General features: G+C 35.7%; 1 protein-coding gene across 10 annotated transcripts in view; it reads left to right on the forward strand.

Annotated features, from left to right (window-relative positions):
- NEK1 (NIMA related kinase 1) overlaps window positions 1-20,123 on the forward strand; it is a 43,952-nt gene that overhangs the window by 4,306 nt on the left and 19,523 nt on the right. For 5 of the 10 annotated variants that reach the window (XM_058803126.1, XM_058803129.1, XM_058803130.1 and 2 more), the window contains 14 exons: window positions 1,042-1,139; window positions 2,705-2,788; window positions 3,195-3,262; window positions 3,384-3,470; window positions 4,543-4,597; window positions 5,986-6,186; window positions 8,639-8,699; window positions 10,241-10,398; window positions 12,644-12,703; window positions 12,849-12,896; window positions 12,989-13,060; window positions 16,048-16,229; window positions 16,312-16,443; window positions 19,706-19,808. In XM_058803126.1, the coding sequence (XP_058659109.1) occupies window positions 1,042-1,139; window positions 2,705-2,788; window positions 3,195-3,262; window positions 3,384-3,470; window positions 4,543-4,597; window positions 5,986-6,186; window positions 8,639-8,699; window positions 10,241-10,398; window positions 12,644-12,703; window positions 12,849-12,896; window positions 12,989-13,060; window positions 16,048-16,229; window positions 16,312-16,443; window positions 19,706-19,808 (1,409 nt within the window). Of the gene's footprint in view, window positions 1-1,041; window positions 1,140-2,704; window positions 2,789-3,194; window positions 3,263-3,383; window positions 3,471-4,542; window positions 4,598-5,985; window positions 6,187-8,638; window positions 8,700-10,240; window positions 10,399-12,643; window positions 12,704-12,848; window positions 12,897-12,988; window positions 13,061-13,421; window positions 13,498-16,047; window positions 16,230-16,311; window positions 16,444-19,705; window positions 19,809-20,123 lie in introns of those variants that run through there. The other 5 variants (XM_058803132.1, XM_058803133.1, XM_058803134.1 and 2 more) reach the window with 2 other exon arrangements.

The raw sequence follows: 20,123 nt of genomic DNA on the forward strand, positions 1-20,123 counted from the left end.
AAGAAAATTATTTCTGCAATAGATGTGCAAGAAATCTAGACTCTTAGAATCATCTTTTAAAATTACACTAATTGAAGATGATAATAAAATACCCAAACAGAGAAACTTGAAGAGTTTGATGTTTTGAAAGGCAGATTTCTGAAGCATTTTATGGGAGTGGAGTTTAAGTGATTTAGATGATTCAATTTGTTTTAATTCAAAGGTTTTTAAATGTTGTGACTAACTTTTTCATAAAATAGGGGTTCTTTTTCCTTTGACCAGCATGTGACTGATTTTCTGCAGTTATTCATCTCTTCTCAAAATCATGCCTAGTATGTGAGTAGTGTAGTTCTTACGCTTTTGGCAACTTGCAGTTTGCTTCTGCCTAATCTGTTTTTTCATCCGTAACTGGAAAAACCATAACTTTGAATGAAATGTATTATGTTTGTTCATACCTCCTACTGAAAACTTGCATGGGATTTTTGAAGTTTCCTGAGATTTCATTCAAAAAAGAAAAAATAATTGTTTCCATCTCTCATTGTTTGCTGGAGGTTCTCTTACTGTTCTTCAGACTGAAATAAACTGCATGTCTAGTATGAAAGCTAATGGCTGTCATGTTCTGGCAAGTCCAGGTAAAATTCCAAGAAAGAAGAAGGCAAATAGAGGCAACATAAGATCCATTTAGGGTAGGGGGATCTATAGGATGCTTAAAAAAAGTTAAAAGATTGGTTTTATATTGCGTTCATAAAATGACACCCTTAATTTCATAGTGGTTTTGAGCACTATGTTGGGACATTGGTTCAGTAGATGTAATTCTTCTCCCTCCCTATCAAAATAGTCTAGTGTTACCAAAATGGAAAAATTAGGTTTTGAAACTCAAAATAATAAACATATTTTTGCTTGAATTTTGAAAAAATAGACTAATAAATTACATCTAAAGCTGCATGTGAAAAAGTAAATTTTTTGTTGCTTTTTCTGTGACTGTGTAAAGATATTTAGAAAGTTAAGTAAAGAAGAGTCTTGCTTTTGTCTTTTTGAGTTACTTTGTCTTTTACTTTACAGAAAATGGCTGTCTGTACATAGTGATGGATTACTGTGAAGGAGGAGATCTATTTAAAAAGATAAATGCCCAGAAAGGAATCCTGTTCTCTGAAGATCAGGTAACAGCAAACTGCTGTTGTAGTGTTTGTTGCAGGATACTTTTTCATTAATTTGAAATTATTTTGGTTCAGGTTATAGGTGTGGTTGCTTAATCTAAAAGGAGATTCTCAAACAGTCATTCTTGTTGCTATTGGTCAATGTAGTATCATTAAAAAGCAAAATCAAACCAAAGCACGAACCAAAAAACCAACTGCACAAAGAAAAAAAAAAAAAAAAACAGAAAGAAAATGGTTGGAAGTCCTGGGTATTTTACTTGAGATTTTGTCTCTATGTGTAAGATGCTTTTAAAAGTTGGATCTCTTGTGTAGTAAACCAAATCTGAGACATGAAAAATATGGAAAGACAACATGAATATCCTTAAACCTCTGAAATAATTTTTAAAGTTTTTTAAGATGTAGTGGCATAGGATTTTTGTATTGTAATACTGATTTTCATGTGTCATAAGTATAAAATAATATACTAAGTATAATAATATGAAATATGGAAATATGGAGTTGACATCATTCAAAAGTTCATTTTGCCAGTAATAAAAATTTAATATTTTGCTGATACACTTCCAATACATTTTATTTTACCACAAAACTGGTTATAAAGTAATTTTTGGTGAAAGAGAAGTGACATAGTTTGGAATAAATGAGAGGATTTGAAGTACAGATTTGATTAAATTAAGTAAAAATAAATTATGTAGGATTCAGGGTGGATATTTTGTTAGGACTTACATGTTTCTTTGTTTATAAGTTGTTTCTATGCTTTTGTGTCTGTGTCCAGTAGGATCTCAGTTTACCTGGGGTTGGAAAGTCTTAGTAGTATATGAAACATTTGGGATATAATTTGTAAAACTTTTAATTTTCTAATTTGATCTCACTTTTTACAAGAAGGACTTCAAATAGAAAAGTGAAAATTATGTCTTGCATTATACTATAATTTTGTCATGTATGTACTTCTAAGTAGTGAATATAAAACTACTACTCACATGGCAAAGTTCTTGTCATTAATCACTTCTTAAATTGTGATTTTTGCAAATTTACCCCAAAAAGGGCATTGTTGGCTTGTTCATAATCTTTAAGTTAGACATTTGTTGCTTTTCTCATCAAAGTCTACTTTGTAATATTTTTCTTTTAAGACACACAGAATTACTATAAGTAAAATAAGTTTCTGAGAGCATCAGTAGGCTTCCTAGGACTCTTGGTCGATTAACTGAGTGCAAGATGATTTGTATTGGCTACAGCAAAAGTGCAATCTTTTAATTTGCAAGTTCCACATCTTAGGCGTTTTAGCCAATCAGATCCATGTTGCATTCCTCTGCTAGGTTTATAATAGGTAATGAAAATAGTAGTCTCAAGCTTAATATCAAATTTGGGTAATAAGCATTCTTCATTAAAAGGTTTGCATTATAGTGACAGTACTATTAAGTTTTTAATTATTCTTTGGTATAAATGAAGCAGGTAAGAGGGGGAGGAGAGTAAAATCCAGTTATAATTAAAGTCTGATTTGATAATATCTCGTAAGAGGGAAGTTTTTAGATAAATGATGAAGTTGATGTTGCATTTTCTTTTATTAATAGATTCTGGATTGGTTTGTACAAATCTGTTTAGCACTAAAACACATACATGATAGAAAAATCTTGCATCGGGACATAAAGTCACAGGTATGTAGGTGGCTGTTTTTCAACTGAATTGTCTTTCAAAGTGATTGCATTCAAATCTTCCTGGTTTGTTTATGGAAACTTTTCTAATACTGGGAACTTTTCTTCAGTCTGCAGGAGATTTATGTATTTGTACAAAGTGATGAGGCTATTAGATGAAGCTACAGGTGTTACTCGTGTATTTATGTGTGGGGACAGCAAAGATTATGTTTGACAGTGTGAAGTAGTGTTTTCTCATATTAATGAAGGAGGAGTTATATAAGTCTGGTGTTCCATAGCAGTAAGTAACAATGACTTCAGGGGGATTAAATGGTAAAAACTTTCTTCTTCTCAAAACATATGGGGAACAAAAAGTGTGCAATTGTATGAATATTTTAATTAACAGACTTCTTAACATTTCTATGTCAAGAATATATTTTTAACCAAAGATGGAACAATACAGCTGGGAGATTTCGGAATTGCCAGAGTTCTGAACAGGTAACTCCTTTTTGATACTGTTTTTCCTCTGACTTAATTTAAATTGCTTTGATCAAGGAAAACACAACCTGTGTGCTTCATGTGAGTTAACCATTAACATCCATCCTTTTTTTTGTCTCAGTACTGCAGAGCTGGCACGCACTTGCATAGGAACACCGTACTATTTGTCACCTGAAATATGTCAGAACAAGCCTTACAACAATAAAAGGTATAGTAAGGATTTTATTAAACATCTTTAGTAAAAAGAAAAAAATAAGCTCTTTTAGGAATTTAAAGCTGTTCTAGTCAAATGATGGTGAGCATCTATTAGTTTGTCTCTTACCAAAGTAGGTACTGAGCTTCACTGTAGAGGCTGTACCTCTACAGGTAGGTCTGAAGTAGAAAGCAATGTCATGGAGAGATGACTTAGCTTAATGCTCCAAGCTCTAGATCTAGTTGTGTTCTTAATTGTGGCTTCACTTTGGCCTGTCTGCACAGTGGTTGTACTGCCTTTGTTTATGCACTACCAAGGTGAAATTCTGTTAAGCATGCAGCACAGCAATTTGATTATCTGCACATGAGTTGTGCATACAGGGGGGACTCAGCTTGCTCCAGATACCTCGCTTACACCTTTGCTGCCCTGGCAGCAGTCTGGACCTGTTAACAGTGTCCCCAGAGTAATTAAATGGTAATAATTAAATGTTAGTAAGTTACCCTTGCACAGTACCAAGCTGTTGCATTCATTGCTGTGAGTGCCTTCTCATCATTTCCATTGATTTCCTAAGAGATAAAAATTATTACAATTACTTCCCTTTAATTTCTGCTACACGGGGTTTATTATTCAATGGTGTTCTAACCCAATCCTGTAATGAATGAGGGTAAGTTTAGTTATTCTGCTAAACAGAATAAATTGACTTTGAGAATTGTGTTTGCTGAATTTGGTGATGAGGGTTTTTTGGATTTTGTTTGTTTAATTACAAGACCTCAGGCAAATGTATATGTTTAAATAAAAAAAGCCTTTGTCCATATTTTGTCTGATTTCTGTGGCTGAGATGGTTCTAAATCAAAAGACAAAATAGCATAATCTGATTTTCAGGATGGCCTTATTTTGGTTGATGAATTAGTTTGGGGATTTTTGTTTCATTGGGGTTTTGCAGGGTCAAAGAAGTCCATAGAGGGGAGGTTGTGCATACTCAAAAATCCACCCTTTTCCTCTTCAGAGATAGACTTCAGAGATACAAGTGAACTGGCAATGTTAACCTAGAACTAAGTGTTAAAATAATGTGTTCTCTTTCATTTAGTGATATCTGGGCCCTTGGTTGTGTTCTCTATGAAATGTGTACACTTAAACATGCGGTGAGTAGTAACTTTGTGTCTATAAAACAATAGTGATTTCAAACAGAATTTATTTCTGATATCATGCAGATATATTTTAGTTAATGAAATGCTTTCATGGTAGCTGTTTGAAAGTTACCTTCAGCATTTTCATCTCCACTTTCTGTGCCAAGCAACACTGTTCACTGATGTTTTGCTCCATGCCAGTCTCTCAGCTCTGTTGGCGCTTTTGTTTTTAATGGATTGTATTAGCTGAAAAAATTGTTAGTTGTTATAATAAAGGATACTAGGAATAGTGGGGGCATTTGTAGGGTTTTTTGTTTGGTTGGTTTGGGGATTTTGTTGGTGGTGTTGTTGTTGTTGTTTGGGATTTTTGGTTGGTTGGGTTAGGTTTTATTCCAAAAAAGCTTGAATTCATTGAAAGCTTCATTGAAGATCTGAATTTTTATTCTGCTTTTTTGCAGATGGATTAATGTGTTTCTGCTTAGAACAGAAATAGGACTTGTAAAAAACTCCCAATATGGAAGAGTTGCCTTTTTCCATTTTTTTTTTCTTCTATGTATGTGTGTTGTAGTTTGAAGAGTATGTCTTCATCATCCATTTTTCAGTTAGGAAGGGAGGAAAATGTTTGGGGTTTTTTCCTGTCCTTTTCACAGATTTTTTGTGGATTTTGTTTTGTTTGTAGCTTCTTAGTAGCTGTTTTTGTTAAAAGAAAAAGATTGTAACATGAAAATGGAAAGAACTATTTTCAAGGGATAAGGATTTAATTTCATTTCAAGCTTTTGTAATTTCTTCTTGCTTGATCTTTTATGTGGCAGTACTGCTGACAGTGTTTAATTTTGGAAAGTTGATGTCAACAATTTGTTTTCTGTATGCTGGGTAATACATATTGTTTTCTTTTTATTGTACAAAAGAATTGAAATGGTGCTCTCTGTTACCTGAGCTTAAACTGAAGTCTGAGCATTCCCTTGGATTTCACTCTGAATGAGTGTGAATACCTCACATTCTCTGATTTGTAATGGGAGGTTGCTAAAAAAGGCAGAAGGCATGTTGTGGTTCAAAGCCTTTGGAAGAGGAGATCAAGCAGATAATTATGTTTTTCCTTAGTTATATATCATTGTCAGTCTAGATCTAGAGGCAAGTAATTGCTTGTTAGCAACATTATGTCTCCATAGTATGAAGTACCTGTATTGTGATGTATTTTTAATTGGAATTTTAATTTGTATGCTTGGCAACAGATTATTTTGAACTGCTAGTGTTGACCTTGAAAATGTGTGTGTTGCCTTGAAAATGTGTGTTGAGGCAAAGGAAGGCGCACACTGTTAGCTTGGTTTCCTCATCATCTGTATGTGCAGCCTTGCACAAGGACAGGTGATAAGAATAACTGTTCTGTTCCTTGTGTGATACAGTTTGAAGCTGGTAACATGAAGAACTTGGTCCTGAAGATAATCTCTGGGCCTTTTCCTCCTGTTTCTATGCATTATTCCTACGACCTACGTAATCTGCTGTCACAGCTATTTAAAAGGAATCCCAGGAATAGACCATCAGTAAACTCCATATTGGAGAAAAACTTTTTAGCCAAACGGGTTGAAAAATTTCTCACACCAGAGGTATGGATTCAGTTTTAGTTCTAACTTTGCTAATAAAAACATCATAGGACATTCCTTTTTCTTTGTCTTAGTGTTAGTATATTACATGGAAAACTGGAGTAATAGTTTTCTTATAGACAGGGTTGGTTGAGGAAAAACTAGTTTTACAATGGACTGTAAAGAAAAGTCTCAAATTAGTAAGTGTTTTTTGTAGTTTCCATAAGTAAATCCAAAGTGACATTTTCTGAAGTGCATTGTTTTGTGTGTTTTTCTATAGAGTGAGGAATCAGTACTGAGATGATTTGTTTAGATATGTATCTTTTCATAAAATGCTGCTGTCAATTATTTCAGCATTGTTGCTGTATAGAATCTCTTCAATCCATTTTTTGTTTGTAATTTGGAATGGCCTGAGGGCCTGTTGTGGAAAATAATGCTAAGTTAAATAATATTTTAATTTCTTGAGGTTTAAATGTATCATGTGTATGTACCCTCAAAGAAGTTACTTCCTATTGTGTTTAAAATCTATTCATATTATTTTATATCTAATAATGTCATTTTAATATTAATCTAGTCAAAAGATATCAAGATTAACAAGTGAATAATAGTACTGGTATGAGGTAAATAAATATAGAAGACAAAGGACACAGAGGAAGTGCAGTATAAATAATTCTAATGGATTCTAACTCACAACTAAAGAAATGTCTTGAAAAGGCTATATATAATTTGAATTTCTGTGTTGAAATAGACTTTCAGCTTACTTCAGATTGAAGTCCCAAAGAAAGGTAAAATTCAGAAGTCTTTACAGATAAGTTTGTTCTAACATTTGCAACAGTAATAGTTTGATCTGGTCTTGTTTCCAGTAGCTGGAATGGATATGAAATTTTTATTTGGGGTTAATCAGTCAAAGTATAATTAGTAATAGGCTGTCTCTATCTCCAGATGGTGATACTAGTTTGTCCTAGATGGAGTATGAATACTTAGATGCAGTTTTTCCAGCTGTACTACTGCTGTGTGTGACTTAGAAGTGTTATCTAATATTTGAAACAACCAAAAAGAACCCCACACAGAAAGCACCTTTTACGAAACTGGTAAACCAGACTGGTATCAGTCTGGTACATTCGTATTCAGCAGGAGGTGGTCATTCTGTGATACAGCTCTAATGCTTATTTTATTGCAGTATCATCCATGGCTAGTGCTGTTGTCCTCTGTTTTCCTTAGTCTAAGCTTAAAAATTATTTCATAGTTGACATCTTCAGGATGTTGCAACTGTTGCTGAAATCCCATTTTTAAATATCAGGAAATCAATCTTCCAGTTTTATGTAAATTCTTTCTTTAACTTCATAGTTACTAAGTTGCATTAAAGAGCAGATCAAAATTAGCATTAATTTTTAAAAAGGAGAGGGGGCTCTTTGGAAGATACTAAAGAGTCAGGTTTCTTTTCTGTAAAGGTGTTATTGTGGAAACATCATAATTCAGTTGCTACAGCTTACCACTCAAATAGAAGCTTCAAGATAATTGAAATACCATTACTAAGAAACTGTAGGAAATTGTGTGCCTTCTGGTTTACAGAATCTTTGATGCCAGACTCTGCAGATTAAAAATTTGTTTTGCCATTATGTGCAGAGCCCTAAGTTCTGCACGTTGGTTCTTGTTTTGGGGTTTTTTTTAAGCTGTAACTCCTCATCATCCATTGTAACTGACTGGTACAAATCAAAGGAATCTCAGTAGTTCAAGATTCTGTAAAGACTATTCCTGAACTGACACTTTTCATTTATCCTTGCTGCTCTTCCTTGAATAGTTTTCATTTCTGCTGTATAGGTTTGGAGGTGCTTGGTTCAGAACTACCTACAGTATTTAAGATGATGGCCTATTAATATTTGAATATTCTTTGTCTTGTCTCAATTTTTTCAGCTCAGTAGGACTGCTTTCATATTTCATTATGCTAATTTTATATGCCTTACAGCACACCATATGTGTTTTTCCAGATACCCATATATGTGGTCATCTTCCCATCTTGAAAAGGATAGCAACACTTTAAAACTGCAAGCATTTTTAAAGAACTATTTTTTGACACTAGCTGTATGAGAAATTGAGGTGAACTTTGGCAGCTACTCAGAAATCTAAAATTAATTATGCATAAAAATTGTATTGATGCTCACATTAACTTTTTTCCTAGATTCTTAGCTAGTTCATAAATGAGATAACATGTGCCACCCAGAAGTCAGACTAAATTGCTTTTTAAAATTACTTGAGTAATTATGCCAAAAATGTTTGAAAATACTCCAGCTCCATATTGGTAATACTAGAGTCTAGTAATACTAGATCCAATGCTTAAAGTTCAGTATTTATTTTTGTGTAATTTAGAGTAAATGCTCTTAGTTAGATGCTTACTGCTAATGGTACGCTTGTCTGAAAATGAGTTATTCCTAGCCTTGGTCACAAGTACTATTGACTAATTCTTCCACTTGTTTAGCTTATTGCAGAAGAATTCAGTCACAAAATTTTCCACAAGTTTGGACCACATGCTTCACCAGGTAAGTTGATGTCTATGTAGCTTTGTTCTTTTACTAGGGTTTTTTTGTGTGCTCTCATACCTGACTGTAGGATTTTCAAGAAAAAAAGAGAGAAGAAGGAATTTCCTCCCCTCCCCCAGGGAGCTGGACATATGTTGGACACAAATGATGCAAATACAAGCTATGGGTCTGTAATTTAGGGAGACAGTGTAGACTGCAAATAATGGAACTAATTCATATGCTATGATTGTATGACTTATTTTTATCCCTTGGTAATGAAAAATGGCTAATGAGAAGTATGATTTCTTCCAAAAAAATGTGGGATGCTTCATTAGAGATTCCAAGATAAAGCCCAAGCTTCAGTGTAATTCAGTAAAATTTCTGCTAGTGTTAACAAAGATTAATTCTGTCAAGATGGTGTTACTTCATTTTACTGCATTAGTTTGCCTTTTTTTCCCCTAGATTTCCTTCCCAGGTATTTTATTTCCCTGTAATTATCTGATGCCCTGGCAAGGGCTTTGGTATCTTTTGCTAGTGTTGCTGACCTCCTGTTCTGTGGTAAGAGAGCCCTCCTAACCCAGAATCAAACCCACAATATTGGTGTGTGTTCAGGAACTCTGTGGGGAATGCAATATCCCTGAAGGCCATTGAAGCTCTTTTAGAACTCATCTTCTATGAGTGACATTAGCATTCCAGGTTTCAGTTCAGCATTGTTAGTGGGGAGGGGCCTGTCTCTGCATTCCATTAGGAGCCCTCTTCCCTGTGTACATGAGCACTGTGCAGTTAAGCAAGGTAGCTGAGTGAAGTGTCTGTTATACAGCTTGAAGGATTAAGAAGGAATTGTTTTCTTCTATTTCTTATCAAACATTAAACTTAGACAAGCTAATACATCAGCTTATGTGAGTAAAGTGTTAGTGATTTGTTACAGGTTCAGGAGGATGCCCATGCACACCAAACCTGAGACCCAGATGTGAGTGCAGAGCGAGTTTGCTTTATTGCTAGCAGTAGCAAATAATACATACCAACCCCTGGTTCCTGCAAAGCCACTGGGCAGGCAAAGGACAGGGAGAGCATGGGGCTCATGCAGGGAGCAGGCAGGCAGTGCACCTTCAGGGCATCCCATGGATCCACAGTGTGCATCCAGTCCTTGTCACCCCTCCACTCCAGACCCACACCTCAAGGCTTCTCCTCAGGAGTGGAATTTTTCCAGCTACACCAGAGTGGCTCGTGATCCCACCTCCATGCTAACAACAGCTCCATTGTGCATTACTCCTGTCTCACAAATTAAGTTCCCACTGATGGACCAATGCATTGTTTCTCTTTCAAGGGTCAAGTTCCCACCAGTTACACAGGAAAGTTTTCCTCATTGTCTTGTGGATGTGCACAAGTGCAGACCAAATATGGCAGGGCCTCAGACACAACTTTGGTCCCGGACACATGGTTCACCCGTTTGTCTCTAGTTTTGCTTTCTAAGACTTTGGGAAAGGGAAATACCATACACTGGCCAGCCTGGGTAGCTCAAAACCAGGAGTTTTTTATTGTGGGGTTTTTCTTCTTTTTAGCTCAAAGACCAGTTCAAGAACCAACACTGACTTCAGTTGCACCAGCTCAGAAAATTACCAAACCTGCTGCAAAATATGGAGTGCCTTTAACTATCAGGAAGTCTTGTGGTGCACCTAAAAAGCCTAGTGAGAAGAAGCCATTGACTAAAATTAGACAGGTAAGAAGTTAAGTTAGTTAAATTGAGCTGTTTTGTTCAAATCTTATTTAAATACTGTGCCTTCCTTTTCAAAATGTCTTGGTATGTGGACATGCTTCATGAACCTGCAGAGAAAGTAGTACTAGTAGTTTAAATGCTTGGCTTGCTTCATTATTAATTGTTTGTTTAGTTGGTTTTAATATAATTTTTTTAAACTCCTATTTAGTCTTGGGTTTTAATTCCAAGGCTGAATTACATTCGTGTGTTTTCATTTGCTTTGTTGGTGTTAACCACTCATAGGAATATTGGAAGCCTGTCAGGTATACCAAGATCATTGACACTGGAACCTTTGCATCTTTTTTCTTTGTTCCAAAATAATTTCAATTTTTTTTTTAAATAAGCAAACTTTTTCTAGCCATTTTACAAAGTGTTATTAGGCTGAGAAACTGTGTAATTGAAAGAGAAGTGACCCAGATGTAATTTCATGAGGCGATTAGAAAGTTTTCTGTATACTGTCATAGAGTACTTCTAACCTTTCTTTCTGTTGTCTTATTTGTATTCCTGATTACATAAAACTTTTATTTTCTCTCTTTATTCCGTTAATTACTGCATAGTCAGGAGTTGTTTTTGCTGCAGCTAGTTTTGAGCTATGCCAGACAACTAGAACCAAGAGGCTGCTGCTTCAGCAAGAGAACTAGTTGAGATTTTCTTCTGAATAAGTAACATGGTTGTTGTTGTGGGATTTATTTTGGTTGTTTTGGGTTTTTTTCCCCTTCTTCCATGACACTCCAGGGAACATAGCACTAAGACCTCTATCCATCTGTGGAAGTTGTTGGTGGGTAGAAAATTGTCCTGGAGATACAAATTATCTGTGAAGTTCAACAGTTATCAGAGGTTTAGAGAGAAGCTCATTGATCACACAAGCCTTGTTGGCTCTTGAGACACAGTTTGAAAAAGCAAGAAAGGGAGAGTGCAGACTTTTTGTGTGTCCTTATGAAATCACAAGGTTTATGTGTTTTAAGACTTGGTTGCAAAGCCATCTATGGGTCTTTGTCATGGGTTTCAGCAGCCAACACTTACCCAACTTACCTGAGACTTAATGTGGCAGGGGAGAGACTGAGGAAATATCCTCTTCCCACATGGAAGGAGTCAGTGATGCTATTTTAGGACAGTCTTTCTGTGAGCTGTACCTAGTGATGATACCCCATAAGATGCAGGATAGAAACAGTGCCTACAACTTACAATATAAATTTACTTCTCTGAGTCTGAGCTTGCAGCACTTAGCTGGCTTTTCAGAGGAGCGTGTAACAATTGTCTCCTTTAATTAGAAATATTTCATTAACATTATATTCTTACAAGTCTCTAAAGGTTTCCAACGTCTGCAATACTTGATTTTAAATTATCCATTTGACAGGATAGAATGTTGTCAAAGGAAAGTGCTGTGAAGCTCTGTGTGTTCTAGTATGGTCAGAAAAAAATGCTTTAAGGGTAATGATGGCTTTTTTGAGAATATAAGAATAAACAGCTCATTTTGTTAACTATAGCTGCCTCTTTAACAGGTATTCAGTGGTGACTGTGTTGTCATAGGTAACAAGAACCTTGCTTAGAGTTGGAACCAAGTGAAGTATCAAGCAAAAGATCCCCAGGATAACCTTCCAAATAAGAGAATCTTAATATTTTAATCTCCCCCTCAAAGAGTTTCTATAAAGAAAGTATTGTAATGAAGAGTGATGCTACCAGAGAAGAAAAATTAAGACAAAACAGATTTAAAAATCATTGCCTTTTAGTACAGGATGAACAAGTACCCCTATATCCTAGCAGTGCTTTTCACTTCAAACCTCCTGAATTTCAAGTATTTTAAACCCCATTTAGTGCACACTCAGTTGTGACTTAAGAATATGTTTTCTGATAGAATTTTTCTCTCATTCTAGCATCATGCTGTCTAATTCAAAGTTTCACCTTTTTATGCAGGCATTTCCAACCCTATTGATGAAAATTGTTCCAGTAGAAAAAAGGAGCAAAAATATTTGGGGTGTCATGAAATCATCTGTTTTCAAACTGAGCAAAAGCCAAGTCCACAGAAAGAATGACAAAATACAACTTTCAAACCTTTCCTCCTCATCTTTTTTGCCAAACACTATATAGCAGCAATTTCTTTTTTTTTTTGATCTTTATGGACAGCAATTGGATCAATAACCCATCTTGACAGAGACTTGACAGAGTAATGGCTCAGTAATAAATACCAAATTATATGCTTATTTTTCAGGAACCTTCAAAAAAGAAAAGGTTAGAATTGCCTGAAAAGGAAAAACGCCAGAGAGAGCAGGTAGACAAGAGTCTTCAGCTTTTTCTTTATTCCCCCATAGAAATTTTCATGAAATACCTTGTGGTGTGGTGTGGTGTGGTGTGTAAGAACATGCAGTAGTTTCATTTCCCAGTTCCTTAACATGTTTAATCCTTACACATTGCAGATCAGTTTACCGAAGGCAGATGAAATGAGAAGATTGGAAAAAGAAAGGGTAAAATATGTTTAAAATGTGTTAAGAGTGAAGTTCAATTTTTACTTAGTGGTTCCTTGAATTTTGTTTTCCTGTATTGTTTTCTCCTTCAGATGGAACGAATAAACAGAGCCAGGGAACAAGGATGGAGGAATGTGCTTGGTTCAGGTGGAAGTGGTGTTAAGGTTGGCAGCAGATGCAGAAATGTGGTGCAGTGTGTTCCCCCCCACCTTTGATTGTATGAAATGGTCTTCTCTTTTCAGAAGGATTTGCTCTTGGAGGTCAAATCTTGAGGCTGTCCATTATAAATCTGTGGATAATTTGAGATAGACTGTAATAGCTCCTCCCTGGCTTTCTGGAGATTACATGCAATTTTCATTTTAAATGTTTCTAAACTTCTGAATCTCTTCTCTTTCTGCTAGTAATGGTTTTCATACACCACTTTCTTATTTCTACACCCGCTTTTTTGCTACTTTTCCTGTGCTGAGTGTATGCATGAGCAGCTTCTTTCACATTCAAGTTTGTTCTTAAATTTTTTTTTCACAGGTTTTCATATTATAGTAATGAACCTCTTTCCCAGTATTAAAGACTTGTTTCTAAACATTCCTTGTAATTTAGCAACGTAAGTGTTTCTATATATCAATAAGGTGTTCAGGAGGGGGGTAAAAATTTCTGAGTAAATCTAATTATTTTTAATGCAGTGTGCTGTTTAGCCATTCACTTTGTACATAATTTAATCTGATTCCCATGACTGTTTCCTTTTCCCTATTTGGGCATGTCATAGTTTTGTGGAAACGTAACGTTCCTTGAAAGTAATCTCATCAATTTAGTTGATTATAAGGGTCTGGGTATCAGACAGAGCCAGTGTAGGAATTTAAGTAGTATGATGGTAAGTCTGTCTGAAAATAGAAAGTGGATTGAAACACAGGGATTTGTTGTGGTGAAAATACTGGGCATAAACATCTTCAGTAGGGTTTTCGTAGCAAGCTTTGGGAAATAAAGTCAAAATGGATAGAGGTTTTATTACTATTCTCTGTACAAAAATGAGGAATACACAAACACCAACCAGGTTTCAGTAGCTGCCTATTAAATATTTCCTTTCAAAACAGATATCACCTTTGGATGTGTGCCACACATCTTACAAGTGAAGCTTAAATATAAACGCTAACTTAAGCATACCAGACTTTAAAAACTACAAAGTGCTGATCTAATGGAAAAATAAAAGGAAAAAATGTAATTTGCTTCCTGTGTTGTCCTCCTCTCCTTCAAGATCAAGCTGGCAGGCACCAGTACAAGCTCCCATACAACATGGTATGCATGCATCCTCACATTTGGACGAGAGCTGCGTGTGTTCCTGAACACAGTGTTTCTGACTAACTCAGAGTTTTACTGTGAACATATGAGCTGTTCTGTTGTAGCTCCAGATGCATTGTTAGCTGTGTTCTCAGTTATCTAGGGAAACTGAGGTCAGTGAGTGTGTTTGTTTTCACCAAATGTCAGTGGTGTAAAACATCTTGTTAGGTGGAAAAATCATTGAGATGCCTTCTTCAAATTGGATAGTTGAGTACAAATCATACTGCAGGCTGCTAGTTTGTCATCATTTCAGGTTTCCATATACTATTATAATATTCTTGACTTAATTATCTTTTTCCTTTCTCCAGCATGCAAGGACTATATCCAGCAACTCCCTGACAGTGCCGTTGAATAGCATTGTTCAAGCTTTCCAATAACACAAGCCATACAGCCTCTTACAAAGGCACAACAGTCATGCACTGCATGATTCTGCCCTCTTTTATTTTTGGTCTGATTGCTGGCACCTGTATCTGAGGAAAAGTAGAGAAAGACGTGGCAAGTGTTTGGCTTTGGGTTTGTGGTTCTAGCAGGTGCTGTAACTTTTCTCTAGACTGTTGAAGAGCACCTGCTTCATATCATTTGCCTGGAGAATGATGATTATTATCTAGAATTTCTTTAGATTTTGGAAACTGAATGATTTTGGAAATCTAATAATGATGCATGAAACCTTGAATAGTGTCTAAAGTTAAGACTTTTCCCTCTATTTGTAGAAATCATAGTCTTGTATAGTTATTTTTATTCAGACCAAGAGTCTACCTGCATATTTGTTTGAATGCCTAGGTAAATCCTTGATTTAGTACTCTCATTTGGATTATGGGGAGCCATTGATAGCAGTAAACATCTGAAACTCAGAATGTGAGATAAATTCCATTGTCAAATACAGTTTCTTCAAGAACTTCTAAACAGGCAGTCTTAAACTTGTCACATCTGTACTCACCTTCTGAATTTATATTAAATACTTCAGACCACTCTGGAAGGTAGATTGACACTGTAGGTGAAACAAATTCCACAGATTTACTACCATGGGCTATTTGACTGCTTTCCCCAGGCATAAAGGAAACATTTTTATGCATGTGCTGACAACCTTAACCTTGTTTTGCCAGTTTCACATTTTCTGCATCCATCCTTGGCTATTACTGTACACAGCTGCTTGAAACATTATTTTTTTCATTATTTTCACTTGAAATTTCTTCAGGAATTCTAATGCTTTGAGAATGTCAGGTATAATTTGCACAGAGCAGTGCCTTGTGGTAGGTGTTCTCCTGGTCTGAGCTTTAGTAGAGAAGCATCTCAAGTCTAGTGATGGAAATAAAGTGATAGGCTGGGTGGCAAAGGGGGTTCTCAGATAAATCTGCACATAGTGCCATTCAGCAAACTTAAAACTGTGCTCAACTGTTTCCAGCTTCATGAAAAAGAATGTGTGTTTGGCTCTAAGTCACTTGTTAACTACTTCAGTTGGAATGTATCCCTTTTTTTTGCTAAAAATTTGATTTTGGCCATGTAATATTACCTATCCCTGTTTACACTTCAACAGTCATTTTCAGTGACTTCCAAACTGTGTGAGAGATGACTCATGGATAACTGTACTATTTTTAAAGGAAGCTAAAGTGGTGTTTTATTCTGGACTCCTAATAAAAAAAAATAAAAATTATCTGTCTTGTAATTTGTTAAAATAGGAGCACGCCAGGGATAAAACTAGGACCAATTTATAATTGTTGCAGAATATGTTAGTATTATTACTTTGCTGAAGAGGTAAAAATTGGAAGAGCCTATTAAAAGCAGAATTTGTGATTTCCACCCTACCCCTTTTGGTTTCCAGGCACCGTATTATGTCGGTGGAGGTGGTGTTGGTCCTTTTCCTGTGTCTTCCAGAGGACGCTATGAACACTATCATGCTATTTTTGACCAGATGCAACAGCAAAGGGAAAATGTCTTCCGAATAGCTGAAGAGAGGGAAGCCAAGTTGAGGGCTAAGCTACAAGACCGAGGAGTTGTTGAAAGGTATGGCTACCTTCCATTAGAAACTACATGTGTTCTGCTTTAGATGAAAGTAATGAAAGTTACTGTACATATTTATCTACAGAGGAATTCCACCTGGAACACGTCCAGGAGTTCCTAAGGGACCTGCAGGTCATCACCATTTACCCGATGTTGGTGCAGTTAGGAAAAAAGTGAAAAGATTGAAGGAGGTGTCTAAACAAGCCAATGCAAACAGGTTGGACTATGATAATCTGTGAATCTGTCCCTCCATGTTAGATTCTTGTTCTGTGTCTGGTTTCATTTAGTAGTTGAGCATGTCTCAGAATCACTCCTATTCATTGGTATTGTGCTGTCTGTTTGTGTGTTAGACCCTCACAGAGCACAATTCTTTTAGAGCCAATGGAGATCTTGGCTTTTCCAATAATGGAAAAAATAGTTTACTAAGCAATTGTACCTAAAGTAGATTTCAGACAAAATTGGTGGCTTCATGTGGTTGCAGATAACAACATAAGCCTCCTCCTTTGCTTTGTTCATGGTTTGACTTTTTGTGTTACCTGACAAGATGCTTCTTTCTCCCATCATCTTATTTTTCCTGCCTTCTCTGCACCGAAGTGTCTGTAGTATTGCAAAGCATCTAGATTGATCCCAGAATTCTTGGTGGAAAACTTCTAGGAGCTTTCTTCATTGCGATGTGAATGCCAGGTGTTGTAATGGTGTACAACCTCTAATTTGGTATTCAAATAGTGAATTAGAAGACCTGAGTCTAATTACTGTAAATAAGATATTTTTATATATAAAAAGATTGTAAGCAAGTACTGATTTTCTTTTTAATGTTTTCACTCTTTCAAATAGCTTCTTCAAAAATTATTTGCTCTCCTTTAGATCTCATAATATTGCCCAAGGAACTCTGTCTGCAGCTGTGACTAGGAAATGGGAAAATAGCATTTTCTTGGAAGTTTAGTACTGTGAACATTACTAACTGACTTTCCTAGAGGCACAGATTTTCTCCTTTATTATTTAAACTTCTGCAGAGCCAATCATGTGTTCCATGAAGGAAGAAGTAAAATAAGTTAATGTGAGAAAAAGGAAGTGGCCAAAGAAACCATTTATTCTTGTAAACTAAATTAATTCAATTTTATGTTCTAATATAATATGTATTTGCAATTATAGGTTTTTTGCTATTTTAAAATTTGCAGCAATAACATCGTGCTTAACATTGATATTACATTTCTGAAAGGTCTGAGGTATATTTTATATTCCCTATAGTAGGTTGGACTGTTGTGAGATAATTAAAATTCTACCTGGTACAACCCAGTACTGGAAGGCATCTTTTGCCTGCAGTAGTTAAATGTATTTCCTCCTCTATTTTTTCTCAGTGTTTTGCACAAAGCACACAGTCCCCAACTCTTGCCTAGATTAGGAAGCAGTTTGACTCATCCATTTGAAAATATTAGATTATATTTGTCTGTACCTGGATACACTGTTTTAAATGCTTTAAAATGGAGAGAAACTATAGCAGAGTGCTGGAAATAATAAGTAACACAGACTGGGAAGAGAAAACAATTCAGCATTTCTCAAATACATGAATTTGGAAGCACTCAATGAAAACACTGTCCCAGAAGTTTCAAAATAGGTAGAGATTTGGGTTTTTTTCTCTTTATAGACTGGATTTCTGTTAGCTGTAAATTTAGGTTCTGTTTCTTAGCATCTTAAATGTGTTAAGTATTTGTATGTTACCTAGAAGCAACTTTATTACCATAGCCAGCCTAGCTGTATTTCCATCCTGGACTTAATTCTTCCTGCTGAAGGCAAGTGATCATGATGTTCCACTCAAAGAAAGAATTTAAATAGCAAGAACTTTGTTAAAGATAGTCAATTTAGGGCACATATTGAAGAAGCTGAGAAATCTTCAAGTTGAAGTCTTTCATTGTACTACCACTTTTGTAAAGTTAAATATATTCAGTGTCAACAGTCTTCAAAAATTGTCTCAGGCAGAAGTGAAGTTGAAATGTTTTAGGAAAATTAGTTGCTCATCTTTGGAGTAAGAAAAACCATTTTTTAAAATTTTGAGATAAGACGTTCCTGTGAATTTGGTTTGAGACAAATAGGACTGTCTTGGGTGGTTTTGGAAAGACCTCTCCTCCAACACTGTAAGGTTCATGATGTGTGACAGACTTCAGCTGCATGACAGGGCTTTGCTCAGATTTCATATCCACCAATTGAGTTCATATGTAATTAAAACATAGAGTAAAAATCTTTTGGTGAATCAGGTATGTGTACACAAGGATTGAGAAATGTTTGTTTCTTTACCAAAGAAATGTGTGGATTGTCTTGCCTTTTTAGAGCAGTGTTTGTTTTATTGTATCAAAGTGGTTTTATCTCTGCCTTCCTTATAATGAATTGTAGCATCTGGAAAAAAATTCATTTCCTTTTTGATTGAGGGGTGAAGGGTCAAAATAATAAAATGAGAGTATTTTAATTAGTGTGATAATTATTTATGAATTACTAGAGCTTCCTGTATTTCAAAAGGATTCTTTCTTTAAGTGCCTCAGTCTAATGGGTTATTGCTGTCAGCATATTCCAGTTTCTTCCTGACTGTTGCCAAACCCCCAATTGTCCTCAGTTAAAGGAGGTTCAGGGAACCTTGGAAAGGCCTCATCATTCTACCAGTTGTAGAATATCTTAAACCATTTCTCAGTGTTTTGGTTTTATTTTAGTACTTAACTTCTCTGGGTCTACTTCTACTGAATTTGTCAGAATCTGGTTTCTCTATGATACTATAAATGTACTCAGTTGCAGGATGCTCAGTTATGGTAAACTAAATGTCTTCCCAAGCAGGTCCCTGACCTGGGGTGAAACTTGTTAAAAAACAATCATCTTGTTATGGCTAATTCTAGGGTAGGAAAATTCCTTCATGGACCCTTTGAAAACAAACAAAAAATGTCCCCCAAGATTCTCTAAAAGGAATTGCGAGAACACTGAGCACTGTAGTAATTCCCTAAGTGGCAGAAACTCTTACTGCAATTATAGGACAGAATTGAAGGGCTGTCACAGTATTGACCTTACTGATTGGCTCGTGTGATGAGTTCTTGCTCATCTCTGAAGGGAAATCTTGAAGGAATCTTATTTTTCACAAATCATAACAGTAATGAAACAAGCGGAGACGCTTCCAGAAACAATCATACCAAGACTGTGTTTTGACATTCATTCTTCTTTCAATGACAAGGATCTGGAAGGACAACAATACAGTGGTTTGGATTTATTTTTTTAGTAGTTCTTCTCACTTTTAGTAAGCCTATTTTCCTCCATTTTGTGCAAGTGTGGCTTGTATTTTGACTGATGAAAGGCATTTTTTGAAGATGTCTTATTCATATAAAGTTAGTTTTTTCCCCTGCGTGTTCTAGTTAGAATAAGTGCGGGGGGGAGGACAGTGGGGGTGGTGTGTTTACAGTGTCATATTTCAGAGACTTTCATCTTGCTGTGTTGAAATTACTCAGGCAAAAAGGATGGATAGCTGCAGATAGAGCAAAGCAAGTTGAAGAATTCTGGCAACGAAAGAGAGAAGCCATGGAAAACAAAGCTCGAGCTCAGGGACACATGGTATGAAATCTGGTCTTCCTGTGTGTGTTACTGTTTCAGCATGCTTTGTGAGTCTTTGAAGTAGCATCATAAGTGAAATGCTGACTAAATATTTTCCTTAAGTGTTGAAAAGAACAGAGAGAATGGGAGATAAGTTTTCTGCATTTCCTTGCTAATTTTGATAAAACATAACATAATCATGTAGTACATTTCTCATTACTTCAAGCTTATTAACAAATTATCTTTGTTTGCATGTGTCTAACTTGCTATTGTCAATTTTAGAAGATTCTTTTCGTTCTTTTTCTGCTTAAGTCTTGGTTAAAATTAAACTTCATG

This window comes from Ammospiza caudacuta, chromosome 4 (genome assembly GCF_027887145.1).
Source record: "Ammospiza caudacuta isolate bAmmCau1 chromosome 4, bAmmCau1.pri, whole genome shotgun sequence".
Taxonomy (NCBI): Eukaryota; Metazoa; Chordata; class Aves; order Passeriformes; family Passerellidae; genus Ammospiza; species Ammospiza caudacuta.